This window comes from Elaeis guineensis, chromosome 15, assembly GCF_000442705.2.
Source record: "Elaeis guineensis isolate ETL-2024a chromosome 15, EG11, whole genome shotgun sequence".
Classification (NCBI taxonomy): domain Eukaryota; kingdom Viridiplantae; phylum Streptophyta; class Magnoliopsida; order Arecales; family Arecaceae; genus Elaeis; species Elaeis guineensis.
Genome location: NC_026007.2, coordinates 59,303,953 through 59,326,523, shown reverse-complemented (window position 1 = coordinate 59,326,523; position 22,571 = coordinate 59,303,953). Strand labels below are relative to the sequence as shown.

The 22,571-nt window shown below is 35.2% G+C and overlaps 1 protein-coding gene across 3 annotated transcripts; it reads left to right on the top strand.

Annotated features, from left to right (window-relative positions):
- Positions 1–13,827: 13,827 nt before the first annotated feature.
- LOC105058074 (alpha/beta hydrolase domain-containing protein VTE7) lies at positions 13,828–21,971 on the top strand. 3 transcript variants are annotated; one of them, XM_010940859.3, is made up of 10 exons: positions 13,828–14,072; positions 14,461–14,555; positions 16,181–16,278; positions 16,430–16,479; positions 17,393–17,488; positions 17,758–17,847; positions 18,121–18,213; positions 19,863–19,958; positions 20,910–20,975; positions 21,654–21,971. In XM_010940859.3, the coding sequence occupies exons 1-10, from the start codon at positions 13,905–13,907 to the stop codon at positions 21,780–21,782; spliced, it is 981 nt and encodes a 326-aa protein (XP_010939161.1). In that variant the 5' UTR covers positions 13,828–13,904; the 3' UTR covers positions 21,783–21,971. The 3 variants fall into 3 exon arrangements, with proteins under 3 accessions (XP_010939161.1, XP_010939160.1, XP_010939162.1); XM_010940858.3 differs by having other exon boundaries at positions 16,394–16,479; XM_010940860.4 differs by lacking the exon at positions 20,910–20,975 and having other exon boundaries at positions 16,394–16,479.
- Positions 21,972–22,571: the final 600 nt, after the last annotated feature.

Genomic DNA, 22,571 nt, shown 5'->3' with positions numbered 1-22,571 from the left:
GTGTCACCACACTCCTTAGTTAAGAGGACAACCAACCCATATGGCACACAATAACCTTCACTCAATAAACGTCATCATCTCGTAATGATGTATCATTTGATTGCGAACTTGTTTAAGAACTATACGATAAATCTTCTCTTTATCGTACACTAGCATAGTTCTAGGGACTTCATCACAGTACAAGAGTTCAAAAAAGATGTCACTTTGTGATGAAAAATATCAGAATAATTATTATTCAATAATCAATAATTCATATACAAGGATGAACTCAATCGTCACATAATTGATTTTAGAACATAATTCCCGACAACTCTCACCTGGACTAAAGTCAATCGGGGTAATATTTTATATCCATCTTCCATTTGAAGTCATCGAACTCTTTGATCCCAAGAGCTTTAGTGAAGGGGTCGGCTAGGTTCTCCTTTTCATCGATCTTCTGAAGCTCGACTCACTTCGGATCACGATCTCTTGCACTAGGTGATAGCGGCGCAGAACATGTTTAGTGCGATGGTGCGACTTAGGTTCTTTCGCCTGAGCTATGGTACTAGAGTTGTCACAATACAGTAGGACAGGACCATCAATGAAAAGTATAACTTTCAGCTCGATAATAAACTTTCACAACCATATCGCCTCCTTTGCAGCATCTGATGCAGCAATGTATTCCGCTTCACATACAGAATCGACCACAGTATGTTGCTTGAAATTTTTCTAGCAAATAGCTCCTCCATTCAAGGTACATACGTAGCCTGACATGCTTCTGCTGTCATCACAATCTGATTGAAAATTGAAATCAGTATATTCCATAAATTTCAGATCAGAATCTCTATAGATAAGCCATTAGTCTTTAGTATTTCTCAAATACTTAAGAATTGCTTTTGCAATCTTTCAATGCTTTTCATCCGGATCTGATTGGTACCTACTCACTATCCCTAGTGAATAAGCTATATCTGGTCTTGTACATATCATAGCGTACATGATAGATCCCACTGTCGAAGCATATGGTATTCTACTCATGTGCTCTCTCTCCTCGGGAGTTATCGGATAATCCTTCTTAGAAAGAGTAATTCCATGGCCTATCGGAAGATAATTTTTTTTGAAATTATCCATATTGAACCACTTCAATAAGATGTCAATGTACGTGGATTGGGACAATCCAAGCAACCTTCTAAATCTATCCCTATAGATCTTCATCCCTAGGATGTAGGATGCTTCTTCCAAGTCCTTCATGAAGAACTGTGATGATAACTATACCTTCACACTCTGCAAAGTCAGGATATTATTTTTTAGTAATAGTATGTCATCCACATACAGCACAAGAAAAATGACCACAGAATCGAAAGTCCATTTGTAGACGCAAGGCTCTTCTCCATTCCTAACAAAGCCATATATTTTGATTACTTTATCAAAATACATGTTCCAACTCCTCGATGCCTGTTTAAGTCTATAAATTGACCTTTTCAGCTTGCACACTTTTGATTCATCTGTAGATGTGAACCCTTCAGGTTGTATCATATACACCTCTTCTTTCCGCTCTCCATTAAGAAAAGCAGTTTTGACATCCATCTGTCAGATCTCATAATCTAAGTGTACAGCAACAGCAAATATAATTCGGATGGACTTGAACATTGCCACAGGAGAGAACGTCTCGTCATAGTCAATACCATAATGCTGACGGTAACCCTTAGCAACTAGACGGGCTTTATAGGTCTTTACCTTTCTATCCGCTCCTCTTTTTCACTTGAAAATCTATTTACACCCTATGGGTTTTATCCCTTTGGGTGGATCAACTAGTGTCAAACACTATTGATCTCCATGGATTTCATCTCGAACTTCATGGCCTCAAGTCATTTTTTGAAGTCGGGCCTTTGCATGGCCTCTATATAGGTGATCGGATCCTCATCATTCTCATCAAGTTTAATAAGATCACCGTCCTGAATCAGAAAATCATAGTATCTGTCCGGCTAATGCGGTACTCTACCGGATCTCCTTAATGGTGCCTCTAATGGCTCCAGATTTGATTCACCAATCGAATCCAATTCTATATGTGTCAGTCCTTCCACCTCATGAATTTCATCAAGTTCAATTTTACAGGCATTAGCTCCTTTACCAAGAAACTTTTTTTCCAAAAAGACTGCCTGGCTGCTGACAAACACCTTTTGTTCTGCAGCGAGGTAGAAGTAGTACCCTTTAGTTTTCTTTGGGTATTCTACAAACAAGCATCTATCGAACTTTAGTCCAAGCTTATCTGTCTTTAAACGCTTGACATAAGCTGAACACCCTCAGACCCTAAGATGTGAGAGCACCGACTTACGTCCAGTCCATATCTCATATGGAGTTTTATCAACAGACTTGCTGGGCACCTTATTCAAAATATAGTAGGCGATCTCTAGAGCATATCTCCAAAAAGATATTGGCAGATTGAAAAAGTTTATCATGGATCGGACCATGTCTAACAAGGTTCGATTCTTCCTCTTGAACACACCATTATGTTGTGGTATTCCAGGAGGGATCCATTGTGAGAGAATCTCATTCTCTTTCAGATATGTCAGAAACTCACTGGTGAAGTATTCATCTCCTCGATCTGACCGAAGGATCTTAATACTCTTTTCAGTTTGTTTCTCTACTTCAGCACGGAATTGTTTGAATATTTCAAATGATTCTGACTTATGCTTCATAAGATAGACATACCCATACCTCGATAGATCGTCTGTAAACAAAATGAAGTAGTAGTATCCTCCTCTGGCACTTATGTTCATAGGCCCACATACATTAGTATGTATTAAACCTAGGACATCACTGGCTCTTTCACCTTTTTCTTTAAAAGGTGACTTAATTATCTTACCAAGTAAACAAGATTCACAGGTAGGAAATGATTCACAATCATTTATCTCAAGGATACATTCCTTGATCAACCTGTCAATCCTATTCTTGTTCACATGACCAAGCCTATAATGCCAAAGGTAGGATTCACTGACATTATCTATTTTGGAGCGTTTACTAGGTGTGTACATTACACTAACAGGCCATGATATTATGTATATATCATGTTTTAATTATCCACGCATAATTGTAGTATCATTCATAATGATATCACAAAAATCATCCTTTATTATAAACTTGTAACCAAGTTTGTCCAAAAGGCCTACTGAGATGACATTCATCATAAAGGAGGGACAATAATGACAATCATCTAACATGACACTACTGGACTCAAAGACAAGCTGCAAAGTTTTTAAGACCAGAACTGGAACAAGGCTTCCATCTCCAACGTTAAGGAACCGCTCGTCCTCTCAAAATTTTCTACTTACCTGCAGTCCCTGCAACGAATTACATATATTAATAGGACTTCTGATATCCAATATCCAGGTAGTAATATCACAAACAGAGAAATTACAAAGTGTTATCATATAAATACCTTGTGAAGCAATCAATTGTCTCTTTCTCTTGTTCTTAAGCATGTTTGGGTCAAGGGTGGCTATATAAGCAAGATAATTCTTTTTTCAATGATCCAGCTTCTTACAGAAGAAGCACTCTGCCTGGCTCTTGTCAACTTTTGACGGTTTGCTCTACTTGAGATCGACGGTATGAGATTTTTGTATTTTTTTTTTCTTTCCTCTCCTAAAGGATCGAAGCCCTACAGATGAACCTCCCACTAAATTCACTGGCTCCTTTTAGAGCTGGTGATCCTTCTCAAAAGTCTGCAGTAACTCTAGCAAACTATGGTAGTTTACTGCAGGCTTCGTCATTCTATAATGACTGAGAAAGAGTAGGTAGGATTTTGGTAGCGAATTGAGGAAAGCATCCTTGCCTAACTGTTTATGCAATGAAAAGTCAAGTTTGCTAAGGCATTCAATTTGCTCAATCATGTATAATATATGATCAGTGATTGAAGCTTTCTCTTGCATACGGACATTAAACACTACGCAGAAGGTTTTATATCTCTCTGCATCCTCGGGGGTGCCGAAGGACTCATTCAACATTTGAATCATCTTCTCAAGCTGTGCATCCTCGAACTTACGACTAAATTCATCGTTCATAACTGTCCTTATCACGCAACGTACAGTCGTGCGATCATTGAGCCACTTCATGTAAGTATCTCTCACAGCATGAGGAGCATTGGCTGCAGGTTCTTCAGGTGCATGATCCGTAAAGACATACAAAATTCTCTCATACTCCAACACGATCTTCAACTTTCGATACCAGCTATCGAAGTTGGGTCCGGTGAGCTTGTCACTGTCCAACAGCGAACGGAGGGATAGTGTGTTGGCCATAAATGAAAGAAGAAAATATTAGCCTATTGGTATATAAATTATTTTTTTAATCCTGAAGATATGGACTTTAGTCTAAAGGTCCTCCCACTGTTTTTTTGCGAATTGGTAGCCTCGACCTCCAACTGGAAGAATTACATTAATTCCTTAGTGGGTACTAGAATCCACACGGACTGCATTCAAACTCGAGTGTGGCTTGGCTAACCCTAGTGCATCCATGGGTAGGTTCATAACCAATTGTTTCTCCAAATAATTTCTAGCATTGGGTTTTGCCCCGACATCCCTTCAGCAGGCATGTGGCGCCTCCACTGAAAATTCTGGTTAGGTCCAACCATTAACATGGCACATCAAGTGCATCTAACAAACGAATGTCCAGGCCCGAATGTGGCTCGGCCAACCTGAGCATTAATCTGAAGGTACATCATGATGGTCATATGATGAATGATAATTTCAATACGTAATAGACACCAGACGTGTGGCGCCTCCAATGCCTATTTGGAATATTGGACTCATTATCACACACCTTAATGGGAGGCAATGATCAAGTTATCTTATAACTTTATCACTTTATGAACTTAATAATTTAGAAGATTTGATTTCATTGACCTGAGAATAAGAGAAGAAGTCGATCTGCAAGCTGTAAATCCTTCCACTGACTTCACCAAGTCATGTAAAAGATTAAACACAAACTGATCTAAAGACATCTAAATCAGTCACACTGATTCACCTTAATGGCATGGGTCTGCACCAATCGACTAGTGACTTAATCAAAACATAATCTACCATGTTGGTCAGGTAAGTGAGATCAGCAAGAGGGATCTGCCCTTAACTCACCATAGACGCATCTAGGTGAATAGCTCTTAATTAAAAATTACTTGATCAAATCTACCAAACTTGCCTTAGACACCAACTGGTTAATTAGTTTCAATTTAGCACACCAGAAGATTCGGACTCAACCACAAAGCCATGATCATGGTCTATTTATTAGGGTCAAACACATAGACTTGATCAAACTTTAACTATTGAAATTGATTTAGAGAAATACTGACCTAATCTAATTCAACACTTGATTATATTTAATTAATTTCTCTACTTGGTCCATATATGTTCCTAACCCTAAGTCTAACCCATTAAAAGAACCTGATTCATGCTAACCCTTTGCTCATCATATTATATGGTATCCTAATGATCTTTAATTCTCAATTCTAGATCATTCAAACTTAATTCAAAATTAAGTGTGTGAAACGTGTGTTTCAATTTGTAGAACTATTCTACAAAGATTTCAAATGAAGCATACCATATGTTTCAACACATGAAAATAAATTTTCATAATATGTTTAACAATTAAACATACATAGGTATGATCTAAACTTCATTCATACATCTCATGTATCATGATAACTTTTAGATCAATACCAATTACATCATATTTAATATGTAATTCAGATCTAAAATAATTTTATATCTCAATTTTATCCTATTATGATATATCATAAATTATTTTAGATCTAATCTACATATATTTATGATCAAAATAATACATAAAAATCTGTTCACTTTTTTTCTTCATAAAACTGGATCACAACGACACCCCTATATGTCATAAGAGAATCCATCGAATAGGCAAAAGAGAGATTAATTTCTTCAATCTCTTATGATCAGACGGTCTGATGATCTCATCAATCCGAGTACTAGGCTACTAAGATCTGAAATCTAATTTTATATATAATTACATCAACATGCAATTATCGATAAAACTATTTTATATCTTGAACATATCTTTGATCTCATCAATTATGTTCTTAATCTCATCCAATTAGATTTGATGTATCATATACATCATATCAAATCTAAAATTTATTTTATATTAATTATAAAATATTAATTTTAGATTTTATATCAAATAAAAAAATAATTAGATGCAAATATGAATGCATAAGAAATTAATTTCTGATAAAATCTATTTTCGCACAGTGCTGAATTATGATAGGATTCAGATCTAAATATCTATTGAAACGGATTCAATTTAAATCTGAAATAATTTTTACTTCATAAAAAAAATAATAAAATTAAAATTTTATTAAAATAGATTTAAAATAAATTTTTAATTTATATTATTTTTCATCAAAAATTCAGCAACAGTAGAATTCTGTTATAATAAATTTATAACAACCTCAATCAACCATTGATTAGGCACCTCTAAACCAATCAAAATCAGATAAAAAATTTTATATAAATAGATCTAAATGAGATTTAATGTCACATAAAAATTTTAATTATATCTCATGTAAATAATCATAAAAAATTTTATTTTACATGCATATATTTCAGATCTGCTCTGATATCAGTTGAAGGAAAGGAAATAGTTTTCCTCCAGAATATCCAGATTGCATCTAAAATTTTTTTCTAATATTCTACTTATTTATTGATCAAATCCTTACCTGAATCATAGCAGAACCAAGGATGAAATCTCAAATTATCTGATATAAACCTTCATGGAGGCCTGGATATGTAGACCCTCTATTTCGCATGTACGTCAGATGCCGCAGAAAAGTAGGATGAAGTCTAATCCAATTGACTTCACAACTCAATTAATCGAGAAATGAGATGTGATGATGTGACACCTCACACCAGCAAGTAGGATGCCCAAGAAGAATCCATGCCCAAGGAGAGGAGGCAACAATAAAGGGAGAGATGTAGAAGATGAATGACCTCTCTCTTCACACGCCTGTCTCTCTCTCTTTTTCTCTTCTCTCAATTTGATTAGTTTGCTATTATATTCTCTTCTTTCATCCATAGGTAGAGACCCTTTCTATTTATAGATGATTCTCATGATCCAATGAGAGGAGGACTCTTTATTCAAATCTAATTTGAATTGGTCCAATACCCATAAAAGAATGACTCCTATATATGATATAATTGCCATCACTTATGACATCCACTTTGCATCCACTCCTACACCCACTTGGGATGCCCCAAATAAGCATCAAATCAATTTTTGATCATGCTTCATGAGTGGATATTTTCAGTGCAAGTAAGAATACTTATATTTTATCCAAAATAGGTCTGATTCGAATTTGATTCGAAGTCGGTTTGAAATAATTTCGAAAGACTGTCAATCTTAAACTCTTTAAGATTTTTGTACCAAATCTAACTTGAATTTTGAATCTATTTAAGTCTAATTAATTCAGATCTAATCTAAAATTAATTAGTACTTAAATTCAATCTTTCATATGTTTCATAGATTATAGATAGAAATTGTTCATCCCTGAGATTGAACCTGAACCTCATGTGTAGTGCTAGCTAGACATAGTCAACTCTTCAATCCCATTTGACCCATAACTCAATTCTCAATCAAGTTAGCTTATATGTTCAATCAAGTCAAGTACTTCCAGATTGGATATATAAACATAGGTCAATTATTTTCTATTTGTCTGACTTGTGTGCATGACTCCATAGATTTAAACACTAAGTCAGTAACACAAGAACCAATTTCTGTACTAATCGAGATACCATCTAGCAATGATTCTCGACGTCTAGATAGATCAAATTATCGTAAAAAAATATTTCAAAACCCATACTTATGGTTACCGCATAATTCATCTTTTTGACCCTGGATGCTCTAGGATAGTCTCAAGTTAACTGTCAACCGAGATTACTTCATCCATATTATATTTCAACATTTTAAATTCATCTCATAGATTACGCTGGCCAAGGCTTTACTAAATTGAAATACAGCGATATATCAACTTCAATAATCCAGAGGGATCAGTTTCATTTTGATCCATACACAGACTTCGCAAGTACTTGACTGTTCCCAGTAGTCTTTCGTCACTGCATTAAAAATTTAAGTAGTTTGGCATCAAAGCACAGTGAGTTATTTGCAAGTCACTATGGTGATCTCAGGTCTGAAGGATATTTATATCCATGTATTTCACGAGCAGCTCTTGACAGCAGAACGCACAGCAGGTGAGTCACTTGTTCAACGATGATGTACCCTTATATCTCACCTGTATGCCATACCAGTTTCACCACACTCTTTGGTTAAGAGGACAACCAACCTATATGGCACACAATGACCTTCACTCGATAAACGTCATCATCCCGTAATGATGTATCATTTGGTCATGAACTTGTTTAAGAACTTTACGATAAATCCTCTCTTTATGGTACACTAACATAGTTCTAGGGACTTCATAATAGTACAAGAGTTCAAGAAAGATGTCATTTTGTGATGAAAAATATCAGAATAACTATTGTTCAATAATTAATAATTCATATACAAGGATGAACTCAATCATCACATGATTGATTTTAGGACACAATTCTCAACAAGAATCACCACCACCATCTCTGATAAGTCCTCTTCTTCCCCTTCCTTTCTGGCCTAGGAGTCATCACCCTAGCATGATAGGTTGTGCCCTTTTTCCTCCTTCCTTCTTAGATGCCCAGTCGTCGCCGATCGGACTTGCCCCTGGGCATCATCACACCACTGTCGTTGGCTGATCCAGCTACCTAGTAGCCGACCCCATCCTCCGATCACCCTAAAAATTGAAAGGCTTTAGGTTCAGCCAAGAAAGAAAGTGAGAAACGAGAGAAAAAGAGAAACAGAGAAAAGAAGAGGGAGGGAGGGAGAGAGAGATGGATTTAAAATTTTTAATATATCTATTGGATCCAATCTGATTAGACTCTAGATCAACCGTAAAGGTCTGACCCAAAAAATTGATCTAAATCTAGATCTAGATTGGGTCAGATTTAGAAACTCTTACTATTCATCTCAATTTTTTTCACCAAATTGAAGGCTAATTAAATCTATTATTCATTTGTGCTAAAGCCTTCGTCATCAGAAGAACACCAAATCTAAGGATCAAACTAAAAGATTATAAAATTTTTGGATCTGATCAGTGATAAGTTTTCTCTTATCTCTGAATTTATTTTTATACATATTTATGTGCTAAAAAAATTAAATTTTTGTATATAAAATATTTAAAAATTATTGAAGTTTGCAATTATATATTTATTTATGAAAAGTAATTTACAAAATTGGAGCAAGAGTGGCATCACCTCTGCATGATTATGAATTTGAAAGAAGATGATTTTTTGATTTTAATATTACATGATCTCTGGGAAGAAACTTATATATGTTCAATCTATGTATGAAATTTTAAATAAAAATTATTTTATGTCTCTTTTGAATGTAAAACTTTGAGTTGATACTATTATGAAGTTAAGTATGATTGTTTATGAGAAATTGATTGTGGTGAAATTATGAGAAAGACTTTCTAGTTTGATTATGATTCGGATCTAGTCAACGAAATTGATCGTTGGTTATATGTCAAAAATATATTTCTTTCAGATCGAGTCAGTTGGGGCTGATCACTAGTAGAGCTGGTTCTTTCGGACCTAGTCAGTTGGGATTGATCGCTAATACATGCTAATACATCGTGTGTATATTTCAAAACTAATCTTTTTATCTTGTCACAAAATTAATCGTAGCCATGTGAATCAGAGCTAATTTTTTTCGAACCTAGCCAGTGGAGGCTGATCGCTGGCATACGGTGATGCATTATGTGTTATTATTTAGAGGTTAGTCTCTCTCTCGAGTCTTATCACAGGGCTAATCGTGGTCGTAGTTACCAAAGATTGAGAGAAGATTTTTGGATATTTATTAATTTGTATGGTATATTTTAAAGATAAATTATCTTGTTACACATTATTGTTATATTATTATATTTTTGAAAAAAATTAGTTATACTTGATCCCTCAGAGATATTACTAACTTACTGAGCCCGTAAAGCTCACACCCTTTTCTATTTTTTTTTCGATCCAGAAGGTCTTATGGAGCTGGGGACCAATCAATGAAGAGCATAGGACTTAGGCAGTTATTTGCTTAGCTATATTCAAATAATTTTATTTTAAATATTATTTTGAATTTTGATGAATTTTTTTATTTGGTTTGTTATCAGTCATGGAGACTTTATTTTTTATTAAATAAATATATTAAAAAATTTACTTTTACCACTGCTTAAGTTGAATTAAGATCTTTGTATGTTTTGCTGAAAGTTAGGCCTTGCATGTTCAAAGGGTTTAAACCCTAAGGATGTGCAGCCATCTATCGCATGCCCGATTTGGGTCATCAGGTCGAAGCATGATAGGTGATATCTACATCGTTAGACAACCACCATACTCCACTCAATCTCCACCCCAGTCCTCTATGAAATCCATCAAAACTCTAGAGGGTCTCTAGCGTGTGGAGCATCCCAACCTGATAGCCGCTGGTGCAGCGGTCTTTTTCCACTAGTGAAAGATTGGTTCTATCAGGACCGGCTGACTCTCACTACCTTTGGCCCTCTGATGGTCACTTCTTTGACGAGCAACAACCTGCTACCTGATATGCCTCCCCTCATAAAAAGGGCCAAAGCCAACATCACAGAGGATTCTTCTCACACTCTAGCTCTTGCCATCCACCCCTTACTGTTTTTTCTCTCCAACTGCAACTGACTGAAGCATCGAAGGATCCCCTATCGGAGAATCCTCCCACTGGTCTCTCCAGCATGCGGTCTTTCCCTATAGGTACTAGGAGACTCCGCATTCGGCGTCCCCTCACTCCAGTCTAGCGGTCTGCTTTTGCACTGCCCGCAGCCACATCGCCCCGATCAAAGAGGAGCAACAATAGAAAATATGACTCAACATTACATTCATTGTTTCCGGTCACCAAATATCTTGAGCCAAACTTGAGTCAAACCAAATCAAATCAATTCGAAACTAATACGTTATATTTTTGTACCCATTCTTGAACCTAGTAAAATATTTGACTTCTAATAATAATTTTTTATATGATTAATCATTAATTTGTGTTAGTGATTATATTTTATCGATGATTGCCAATGAAATTCTATGCTTAGTGGCTTGTTGATAATATCTATATATTTATTCAATTATAATTTTCTTGATCATCTATACTATGTAATAGGAAAAGTCTTGAAGCTGGCTTTTACATGAGCACCCTCCAAATCTTAGTCTTTGCAACTTCAGTATTTTTCACATATAGCTACATTTATCTTTGTTCTTTGCACGTGTGCTGTGCATACTAGTTTCTAATGTGTATGTATTATAATTAATATGTTTATATGTGTATTTTTATGATTTGTGTTCAACTAATTCTTGACCAATCTAACCTTGAAAATTTGATTAATCAATAAAATAAATTCCAAGCCTCTAGCTTGATCCAAATAGAAATAGCATCAGCTTGAATTCAATTTTTTAGCCTCATTCAAATATAGATTGCATTTGAGATGTTCCAAAATTATGAACTAGCTAGACCAATTTGCAATGCTTGATCTAGCAGTATTAAGATGGGGATGGATCCATACTTCTTTGACTACTTATGGACAGCTTAGGTTTAATATTTTTTCATATTTTGGTTGAACTAAGCCTAATTGATAGCTTAAATCAAAATCCTTATCTTTCTTCTCCTCTTCTCCCTACCCTCCCCATTCTCCTCCTCACTCCCCTCCCATCTCTTTTTCTTTCTATGTTACTCCTTTCTCCTTCCATGGCAGCATCTTTTAGCCCTTAGTCCTGTAACCCTACCAATTTTGTTCCCAAGATGTCCCTGATGGGCATGCAGATTAGGTTCAAAGCAAAAACCGAGTTTCCACCAAGGATTTGCATGGCTACATGATAATTTTTCAGGAGTCCACAAAGCATATGACATGCAAGAGGAATCTTAAAATCTCCTGGTCATTGCATTGGTCACAATGGAAACTAAATTTCTGTAGTGCAGGGAAAAACATGAGATAAGTTGGATCTAGCTGAAGCTTGGCTCGTTTAACAATTGAACTGAACTTGAGCTAGCTGAGTTGGTATCAAAGTGAGCTTGAGCTGTTCACTAATAATTTGCTTAAGAAATATAGTGAGAACTTATAGTGATTTAAGACTTCAATTTATATATTTTAGAGTAATAATTTTGATTTTATTTCAATCTTATAGTTAGAATACATTCTATTCTACCTAATCTATTGTAACAAATAATTACAAAATAATCATTTATATGGATGATACTAAGTTAAACAATTCATAATTACATAAATTATTTACATAGTATTTTAAGCTAATTCGAGCTAAGCTAACCTGAGGCAGAAAGCCAAGCCTAGTTCCATACCGCTGTAAACTTTTCTTCTCTGCAAAAATAGAGAGATATGGAGAGAAAAGAATTTAGATACTCTCTGCAAGAGGAGAGATTTATTTTCTTCACATTTTTTCTCTTTTCGTCTTCCTTTTGTCTTTTTCTCTTGTCTGTATTATATTAAAATAGAGTTCATGCAATGATGATGATGGTATTCTCCCATTACATATGATAACTAGCTCTCTCTCTCTGGGTATTTGTCTCTACTTTGGTTCTCTTGGGGTGTTAGGGTACATAGCAATGGTGAAAGCCCCATGTCACAATGATGGTTAGCCCCACGCCTCCTCCCTCACTATATGTGGGCTGAGTTTTCTCTCACCATTGTAACGATATTGAGAGCACAATTTTCTTCAAGCTGATCAGTTTTTATCCTCAAAAGAAAGAAAAGAAAAATGTTGATCAGTTTTTATCCTCAAAAGAGAGAGAAAGAAAGAGAGAGAGTTGATCAGTTTTTCAATGCTGATTTTCCATTTCTGCTGTTTTAGTGAAGAGTTGATCCCACATTACTTTGAATATTTTTTGAATCTCTTAGACTTCGAGGAAGTTTGCCTTCATCTGATTCATCTATTTGTCTTGAGTTAAAATTTTGAAACCATATTGTTGTTTTTGAGAATATTCCTTTTAAGATATTCAAACTTTTTTCTCTCTTGTTTCTTAATAATATATACATGTGTAACATTGTGCTTTTATGGTTGGCAAGACTGCAAGATTATACGGCTTCAATATATATACAGGCATTAGAATCTAAGCACAAAATATTACAAAGCCGAGGAGGCACCAATATCCTAAAGTTCTAAAGCATCAATTCAGCATGATACACAATATATGAAACAACTCAATCATCTGCATTATTGGCTTCTTTATGGACATATACTACTTCAAATAATATTAGCATAGAGACCAGCGCCCTTAGATCAGGCCTGCCAAAATGATATAAGGTGCATGGAAATCTAATTATTTACAATTTTAGAGTCCACTCCAACATAATTTTAGATGCTTTGAGGACCATGATGGAATGTACTAAACGTTTCTAAGCTTCTCTCAACTCTGTTTAGAGACTGCAGAATTGTAAAGATGATATCTGCACTTTTGCCCTTCATAATAAAATTTTAGATTCTCTTTCATTTTTTTTAAAAGGAATCATTTCATACACCACCCCTGCCAATGCATTTAGGTCGCAATGTAGCCAAGACCAGTACCTTCATGTTGTGCAAACTTAATTTACTCCAGTCATCCTAAACTAGCTAGCTGTTGTACCATGATGCAACTAATTTGATGCGATATATAAAATTTGTACCGGTTCGCATAAAGATTTCTATGCTTGTCGCGCATGATTTGCTCGCTGCGAGCGAGCTGTTAACTTAACAGACCCCTCTCCCGCTCTCACGCTACTCTCGCGGGTTCGCTCTCTCCTCCCTATCCGTTGTACCGAACGGCGGGTCCCGACGATGCCGGTCCTCGCTACCGTGGCGACCAGCGGCTGGGTTCTGGGGCCTAGGATTAGGGTTAGGGTTTCGGAGAATGGGTTCCCTTCGTTCCTCCCCAAGGAGGTGGAGAGGATCAGAGACCCTGCCGCCCGGGAACTGGCCAAGAGGATCGAGAGGCTGCCAGTAAAGGTGCGATTTTGAGTACCCAATGCCTCCGGATTCTGGTCATATGTCCTTTTCTTGCAAGATTTTAGCTGAATTCCTTTTTTTTTTTCGATTTTTTGGATGAAAAATCTATCAAAATTGCAACTTTTTGATGCCTACGTATATTTCCTCAAATTTGGTATGTATCCATACGTAATATTTTCTCAATTTTGTACCTTTTTTTTTTTTAGGTATATGATTTGCCCAAATTACTACTTTGATACTATAATGTTGTTTCCTCTCTTATCATGCAAACTTTGTGAGGCATTAATGCGTAAAATTTGCTCAAATATTATGCCAAGAAACTTTATATGCTTTCTTTAGCAGAAAATGTTTGCTTGCTATTTTTAGAACTAATGTTGTGGTCTTTCAGGTCAGCTTCACGAATAGTCCCATTATGAGTAGCTGCGTGAAGCCATCTCAAAAGAGGGGAAAGGAGCCAATTGTCCTTCTCCATGGTTTTGACAGGTAAACCAGCTACAGTAAGAACTTTTATGTTTTGGGGGAAGAATTTACGCTGCTGATTATATTATTTAGAAGTACTTGTTTTATTGAAGTCCAGTACTATTAAACAGAGGTCAACACGTGGATATTGGATAATATTTGACAAATAAGTTGTTACATCGATTGAATAGTTTGTCGCCTTAATCTTTTCTTTCCTATGTGTCGACTATTGAGATATCTAGGAAGATGGTTTTCCCAATTATTGGATATTCTAAGTTTACCAACTATTTGCATAAATGTTTCAGAATTGTGGTCACCCCTATGACAGCTGGTGTATTAAATTTTATGAGATTTCAGTGCATCGATTTTATTCAAAAATGCAATATAGTGTTTTAACTAATAAAAAGAATAGTACATTATTGTTCTTTAGTTCTGATGCAAAAAGTATATTATGATGATATTCTCATTGTGTTATTAGATATTTGGACTAAATTTATTAACATGTATAATCTTTAGTTCTCCTCTAGACTTGCTTATTTTAGTTTTTATTTTCTAATTTTCTATTATTTAGTTTTATGATTTATTTTGTAAATTTGCTGAATATCTCTCTATCCCCTTTCAGGTTTTGTTAATTTCATTTGGAACCTATTGAAACTGCAAAATTGATCAAAATGGCCAGCTCGCTTCATAGTTGGAAAATCCAAAAATCTGGGCCAGGGTTCCACCCCAAACCATGAACAGGCCTTTGGCTTGGCTTGTGCTATTTGGCTCCTCAATGGATCATGGCTGGAGGAGAACCCCCTATCCAAATCCCAACACATCAAAGAACTCCATGTGAAACAACTGGATATGAAACACCTCAGAACAATAACAGCATGTTTCTTTAATAAATTAATATAAAATACTTTAAATCAGCATGCATTTAGTTAAGTGACTCATAACCTTGAAAATTATGAGACGCAAGTGCCCAAACTGAGGATGTCTGTAAGTTCTACTCAAAATAATGAATAAAAGATGTCAATACACTAGGCATTGCCAAATATGAGAATTTTTGAACAACTGAAGTTCAATAAATAAATAAATAATAAATTAGTTATGTAGTTAGTACAATTTATCAAGAAAGCTTATATTTTATTTTATCCATCAATGCATATTTCAATTGTTTAGTAAATAACCCCACATTCCATAGCAAAAATACTTCACAACAGTGTTTCGTTTACTTTTCTCTCATTTTTTATTTCTTTAGAATTTCCACATTCCTTTTAACTAAAACTCCAAAATTGGACTGGAATTGCCAAACCTAAAACACAGTCTTGCAAGTTTTTGAACCTCATAAGGAGAAAATTAGTTTGCTTTTTTACTTCATGTGTATTCTCTTTGAAGGACTGTCCAAAGATTTGCTTAGGTAGGATGATTCTTATAATCGGATATAAGCATTACTTAAATCAACAGCTTTGTAAGTTTAACTGAATTAAGTAATTGGCTCGGAGCATCCAGTCCATGAATTGGGACTTACCTTGCTGAAGTTTGAACCATTGGTGGTTGAATTACCTGCTATATGGAACTTCCATAGTTATTCATGGACTCAAGCATTTATACTTTTAATGCTTCATTATTGAATGGTAAACATGTGGTGATCTTATGAACAGTTCTTGTTTAGAATGGAGATATACATTACCATTGCTTGATGATGCTGGATTGGAGACTTGGGCTGTTGACATTCTTGGGTGGGGTTTCTCTGATTTAGGTATGTTTTTCAATTGATTATCATAATAAGTTCATGCCAATAACAGATGTATGGGTAGAAAAGTATGTATTTGGCTTACCTCTTTCTATGTCTTTTTATGCACACCTCACCTGAGCTATAATCATCAATAATGTTTTTCACCATGAGTCAGAAATGTTTCCACCATCCAATGTGGCTGCCAAGCGTGAACACCTATTCCAGGTATTTATGTTCTTCTAATATCACTAAATTTTTATATAACTTGTGTTATCTGTTGTGTTTGCTGGTCCATTATGAGCTTAGACACCAAAAACACATTGATGTTATCCATTTACTGGTGATCGAGTTATGCAGTTTGCAATTTTGTGAAGGGCATATGCTTTCCTATGTGTAAAGTGGCACTGGATTTAGCAGCATAGTATGCCGACAGCATTGAAATGATTGTTCTCTAGATGTTTTAAAAAAGAAAGAAAAACATGAGTGCAGATAGAGCTAGGTCCACTGCTCATTTACATACTGATTCATGATTGCTGTATTCTTCTGTTCAAGGTTTTAAAATGCTGAGATATTTTTCATCTCGAGGATGACTGAGACCAAGATGAACTGAGATCTCAGATTATATCTTCCAAATCATGGCTAATATTTTAGGACTCAGGTGTCAAAATCTTGGACAATATGATATCCAAGATAAACAAATATTTTTTGACATTGACTTTAAGATTTATTAGTTAGAAAAAGAACTTATTTTTTGCAGAAGCTGAAAAAAGATGTTTGAAGAGTACTAACTGACATGTTTATATTTGTATTGGTTGGTATGCTGGAATATATCAATTATATTGGCCCAGATGATAAGGGCCAAGGTAGTCTATATGTTGTTTCAAGAGGCGATCAATGCGATAGAAACTGAAATCTCAACTGAGATGAAAGCCATGCTTCTGTTATCTGTTATGACCGACAAATACTTTGGATTTTCAACAGTATTCAGAGTCATGGAAAATGATCAAATATGGCTTTTCATATACATCACAGACTTGATATGTTAATTTATCGTCATGGCTTCTTTTTTTCTTTTTTATGTAAATTACATCTTTCATAAAATGAAGATACTGATCTAGCTCTATATTTTGTATTGTAGCTTTGGAGATTGTATATTCAGAGGCCCATGGTATTAGTCGGACCAAGTCTTGGTGCTGCTGTTGCCATTGACTTTGCAGCCAACCATCCAGAAGAAGTATAGATTCTGACATTGGCCTTGCAGCATCCTTCTTTTTTCCAAAGAAAAAACTAGTAAAGACTGTTTGCTAGTTTGCACCAAAATATTGTGTTAATGGAAGCCTCTGTATTGCAAATCTGTATTTTTTTTTGTTGTTGTTGTTGTTGACTGTGTTATATATCTTTTGATTTGCTGCTTCAAAATTTTAAAGCAAGCAGGTATTGAAAAATTTTCATTCTAACCATTATGTCACTTCCTCAATTTTTTTGTTCCTCTATCTTTTACAGGTTTCTAAGCTAGTTTTAATTGATGCAAGCATATATGCTGAAGGCACAGGAACCATGACTAAGTTACCTAGAGCGCTTGCATATGCTGGGGTGAGATGTTGTAGGCAGTATTTCTGTAGATCCATGTGATTTTAGATCTGTGGTGCTCAATTGATGGCTTTGCGAGGTTATGAAAATAATCAGTATTTATTGTTTGTTTAATGTGCCATGTTTAAAGCCAGCTGATTTGCATATTTTCTGTCATCTGGGTTCAGGATCTATGTTATTGTGGGTCAAGTTCCAATAAAATTTTCTCAAAAGACATCCCATAAAATATGGAATTTTACAGATAAATTACATGTAGTGACCCTTTTTGCCTTGCAGGTGTTCGTGTTAAAGAGCATTCCGTTAAGGTTTTATGCAAATACATTGGCCTTTAATAAGGTTTCATTGGGCTCGGCACTCGACTGGACTAATGTAAGCATTATGCAGTTGTTTACCTTGTATAGAATGCATACATGCAAATAATGCTTGCATCTGCATCTGACCCATTGTGAATGTTTTTTATGTTTCTATGCTTTGTCTTTCTATAAGTTTAGTCTTGTTTCAGCACCACTTGGAATCAAGCTTCCAATAAGCCTTTGCATTTCAAGAAAACAATGCAAGTATATCTGATGGGTCTTACCATGAAAAAAGTTAGTCTTGATATTGATCTCAATAGGCATATTTATTGAGAAGTTCCAAAGCAGACAGCTCCATTGAAGGGACTAATCTCCAGTCTATGGAGGAATTAATGGCAGAGAGCCTATTGCAGAAAACTTCAGCACAAGGATGTTTATTACATCTACTATCTCTCTATGTCTCTGACCGGCCTAAATCATTTTGTGGTGCAGTGATGTATTTTATATGTGAGCGCTACCTCTATGAAGATATGACATCAAACATCTAATTATGTTGTCCAATGATTAAATGTGCACCAATGCCCGTGTAACATGCTCAAAAACTCAGAAGAATGTAGAAAAACTTAAAGTGAGGCTTGCTATGAAGGTGGATGTGACTTTTAAATTGGAAACCATGACTAAAAGATATATATGACTACTTTAAAATACGGATGACAGTGATTTATTGCTTATGTTTATAGCATTGGTTATGGTATAGGCTGAAAGTGGGTTGGATAAAACCCCACCCAATCCAAATTCATCTGGACTGGGTCAGATTTGGATATAAAAATTGGTTTATCTGACCAGATTTAGATATGCATTCAGATATCAAGAGTGATTTATTTTTTTTTTTCAAATTCGTTTATGGATTCTGGTTATTTAGTTTTTTCCCCATATTTGGATTCTATAGCCAGATAATTCAGTATTGAAAAAGAAAAAAAAAATCTTTATCTTATTCCCCTTCTTTGAAAGGATTTTCATGTCTAGATTTTTCTAATCTAATTAATGTTCTTATGTATGTACTTGCTGAAATTGTAGTGAAATAATTAAATTGCAATTTTTTTATATTTTTCATCTTTCGTGATTAATGTTAGTTGCCATGATTGAACTTGCTCAAGAATTCAATATGTATCAAAATAATATCTGGTTTATATCCGTACCCATTCAAAATATAATTGGTTAATATCCAGTTTGTCTCTGTGTCCTTTTAGAACAAATATGGATAGAATTTTAGTACTCATTTAATGTCCATATCCACATTCATATCAGCCGAATAATTTTGGATATGGATATAGATATATCCAATCTGTGTCTGGTCTAGCCTATTATGGTAGTTTTTGTTTGCTCCCGGAAAATTTTTCAGTTGTAAAAAAATCTAGAATAAGTATAAAGCTAGGAAATTATAAAATATTTTTTTCCAAAACTTAGAGTTTCATAAAAAGGCAATGCAAAATCGTATGTTGGCTGTACATTCTTTCAAGTGTCAACATAATCAACGTCTCAGTTAATACCTGCTTACTCTGTGCAAACTGTGCTAGTGCATTGCCTTTTTCCTGCATTAAAGCGTCTCAGTTAATAGTAAGCTACGCTGTGCAAAATGTGCTAGTGCATCTGGAAACTGTTGGTCCATGTCTAGTAAGGTTATGATACAAAATGTAACATGAACACTAACTTTTTAAGTTACAGGTGGGCCGCTTACACTGCTTATTACCCTGGTGGGAAGATACAACAGTTGATTTTATGGTTAGCGGCGGCTACAATGTCAGTAGTCAAATAAAACAGGTATGCTGATTTAAGTAATATCTTATGCTGAACTTTACAGAAAATTTTCTAGCACCTTTTCAGTTCCAACTTCAAAGTGGTGCTAGTGCTAGTACATTAAGAAAACTATTAATGATGTTTGCCTTAGTTCGCTATTTTTTTAGCAAACTTCCATGAGTGAGTTAAGGTGCTTGGTTGTGCTATTGATGAACTTCCAATGTTCATAATGTTGCATCATTCATTGAACGAGGAATACATAAAAAAGTGCAATATTTACAGGTTACAACTGCAAAATAATGGAAAATAGACAGAACCATTATGATTAATGAGAAAAATTTGCACAAAAAAAGAAGACTTCTCCTTTAGTAAGAACTATATGCATGCCTTTGAACATGTGCGTAGACTTGCTAATGAAAAGCAACCAGCTTATATTTCTCTTTATGTTTGATATTTGTTCAACATTGCTAATCGAACATGGGAGGGAGGTTGAAGTTCAAAACTTGGTTCTATGCTTTTGTCAGATCTTCTATTTCATCCTTTATCATTGTACAGAATGCAATTGTTTCAAAATATCACCACTACATTCTCAATAAGAACTATCTACCATCATATACTCTTCACATACTGAACCCTTGGAGAAGAAAATTGATATTTAAGGCCAGATTCATTTGAACACTGTCAAGTTGAGAAGTAGTAGAAGCCTTGGTCATTCTTAATAATGACTAATCAGGCTTGTGGTCTATGCAGCATTACGCTTAGTTAAAGCCTATAGGTGTCTGATATATTGGAGAAGATGAAAATGTATGTGCAATGCATGAGAATGGCAGATTTGCTTGAGAGAGTAATATATTTGTTGGTGGAAAAGTCCGGTCACTGCATATATATATATATATGTATGTTCATTTCATATATATTTATGTATGTATGTATGTACTCTCCATAGTCCAGACCATTGATTGTTGCTTTTTACAGATAAAACAAAAGAGTCTAATTATATGGGGTGAGGATGATCGAATTATTAGAAGCACAAATGCACTGGTATGTTCATCTAGCTGGGCTTCAATCTTTTGTATTCTTGGTAGCTGGTTTGCTTCTGTGAAGGTCTAAAATTTGAAATGGTGGTTTTTATGGTTGGAAGTTACTGCTAGTTTTCCATCCCACCATTTCTCTTTCCCCAGAAGTGGGCTTGCAATTGAAAATCATTCAGTCTCCAATGTAAATGCTGTTACAAACAAGTTATATCTTGTGGTAGTGTTACTACTTGAGTCATTTAAAAGATTGATTTGCAATTATTCCTTGAAGTCACAATATCACACGGAGTTGTCTTAATTCAAAATTCCTCAAGCTTACACCATCATGCAGAAATATAAATTTTTTTTATTTCTTTATTAGTATCAGCAGACGCTTCCCGATCAAAAATAATAAGCCATGAAAGAAACATGTCCATATTTTGGCAGCATTGCATCAATATCCATGGTTTTGTTCAACTCTGACGTGCATTTAAAATAGAGCTATTAATCATGACTCTGCATAAATTCTGAACGTGTTAGTGATTGTCCATGAAGATTTTATGACCTGCCTGTTGGGCACTGCTATATATGTTTTTATGTCTGTTGTGCATCAGTTTGTTGAGATGCTGAGTCATCCACGTAGGATTTTTATGTATTTGAAGACATTATGCTGATATGTCCGTGTTTTGATGACTTATACATGCAGAGATTGCAAAAAGATCTACAGAATTCAGTCTTACATCAGATTCCAGAATGTGGTCATATTCCTCATGTGGAGAAGCCCAAGTCCGTGGCTGAGTCCATTCTGGAGTTTCTTCAAGGTGATCACAGTTAGAAAAACTTTGGCTTCATGTTGTGAAAATGTTTGCTCTCACCCATGATGTGGACTAGTCATTAATATTTTACCATGCTTGAAGAATTTGTCACATACCATTATGATATCGTGAATTGGTTATATTGCTTGCATATTTCCTGGAAAAGACATTGTACACTACCATTTTTAATGGAGTCTCTATGACCTAAACTTTTGGTTGTTTCTGCCGGTGGTTACAATCGCACCATCCATGAGATTCCTTCAACACCCATTATCAAGTCCCTGTAAGAAACAGGCTTCTAGTACATATGATCTATATCATCTGATCTATCATGTTGTGATGCAATCATGAACTGTACCTAAATCTACCAAACTATTTTTGTGTCCTGCCTTTGTGTCGGTTGATGCCAAATGTTCTCTGAATTTATGCCTGTCCAGACCTGCATTACTAATTCTGTGATATTACATACTTGAAATCCATCCCCATCTTCTGAAAGCCATTGGGATTTCTCCCTTTTAGCTATAAAATAGCATTCTAACATATCAACACTGCCATGATGACTTGAGCAAACATCTCCTACCAACACATAGGATACCTCGAAGGCTCCTGCTACATTCAGATGAGATGAAAGCTTGCACCACACCTTTGCTTTAATGATTCCATGTTAAGCTGATGCCTTTCCTCTTTGTCCACACCCATCTGTTGACAACAATGTCGAGTTATTTTTCTGAGCAGGATCTAATATTGAACTCAAACTCCAAAGGTTTCATTAACTTGGTTTGAGCTATACCATCTTATGTCATTGGTAG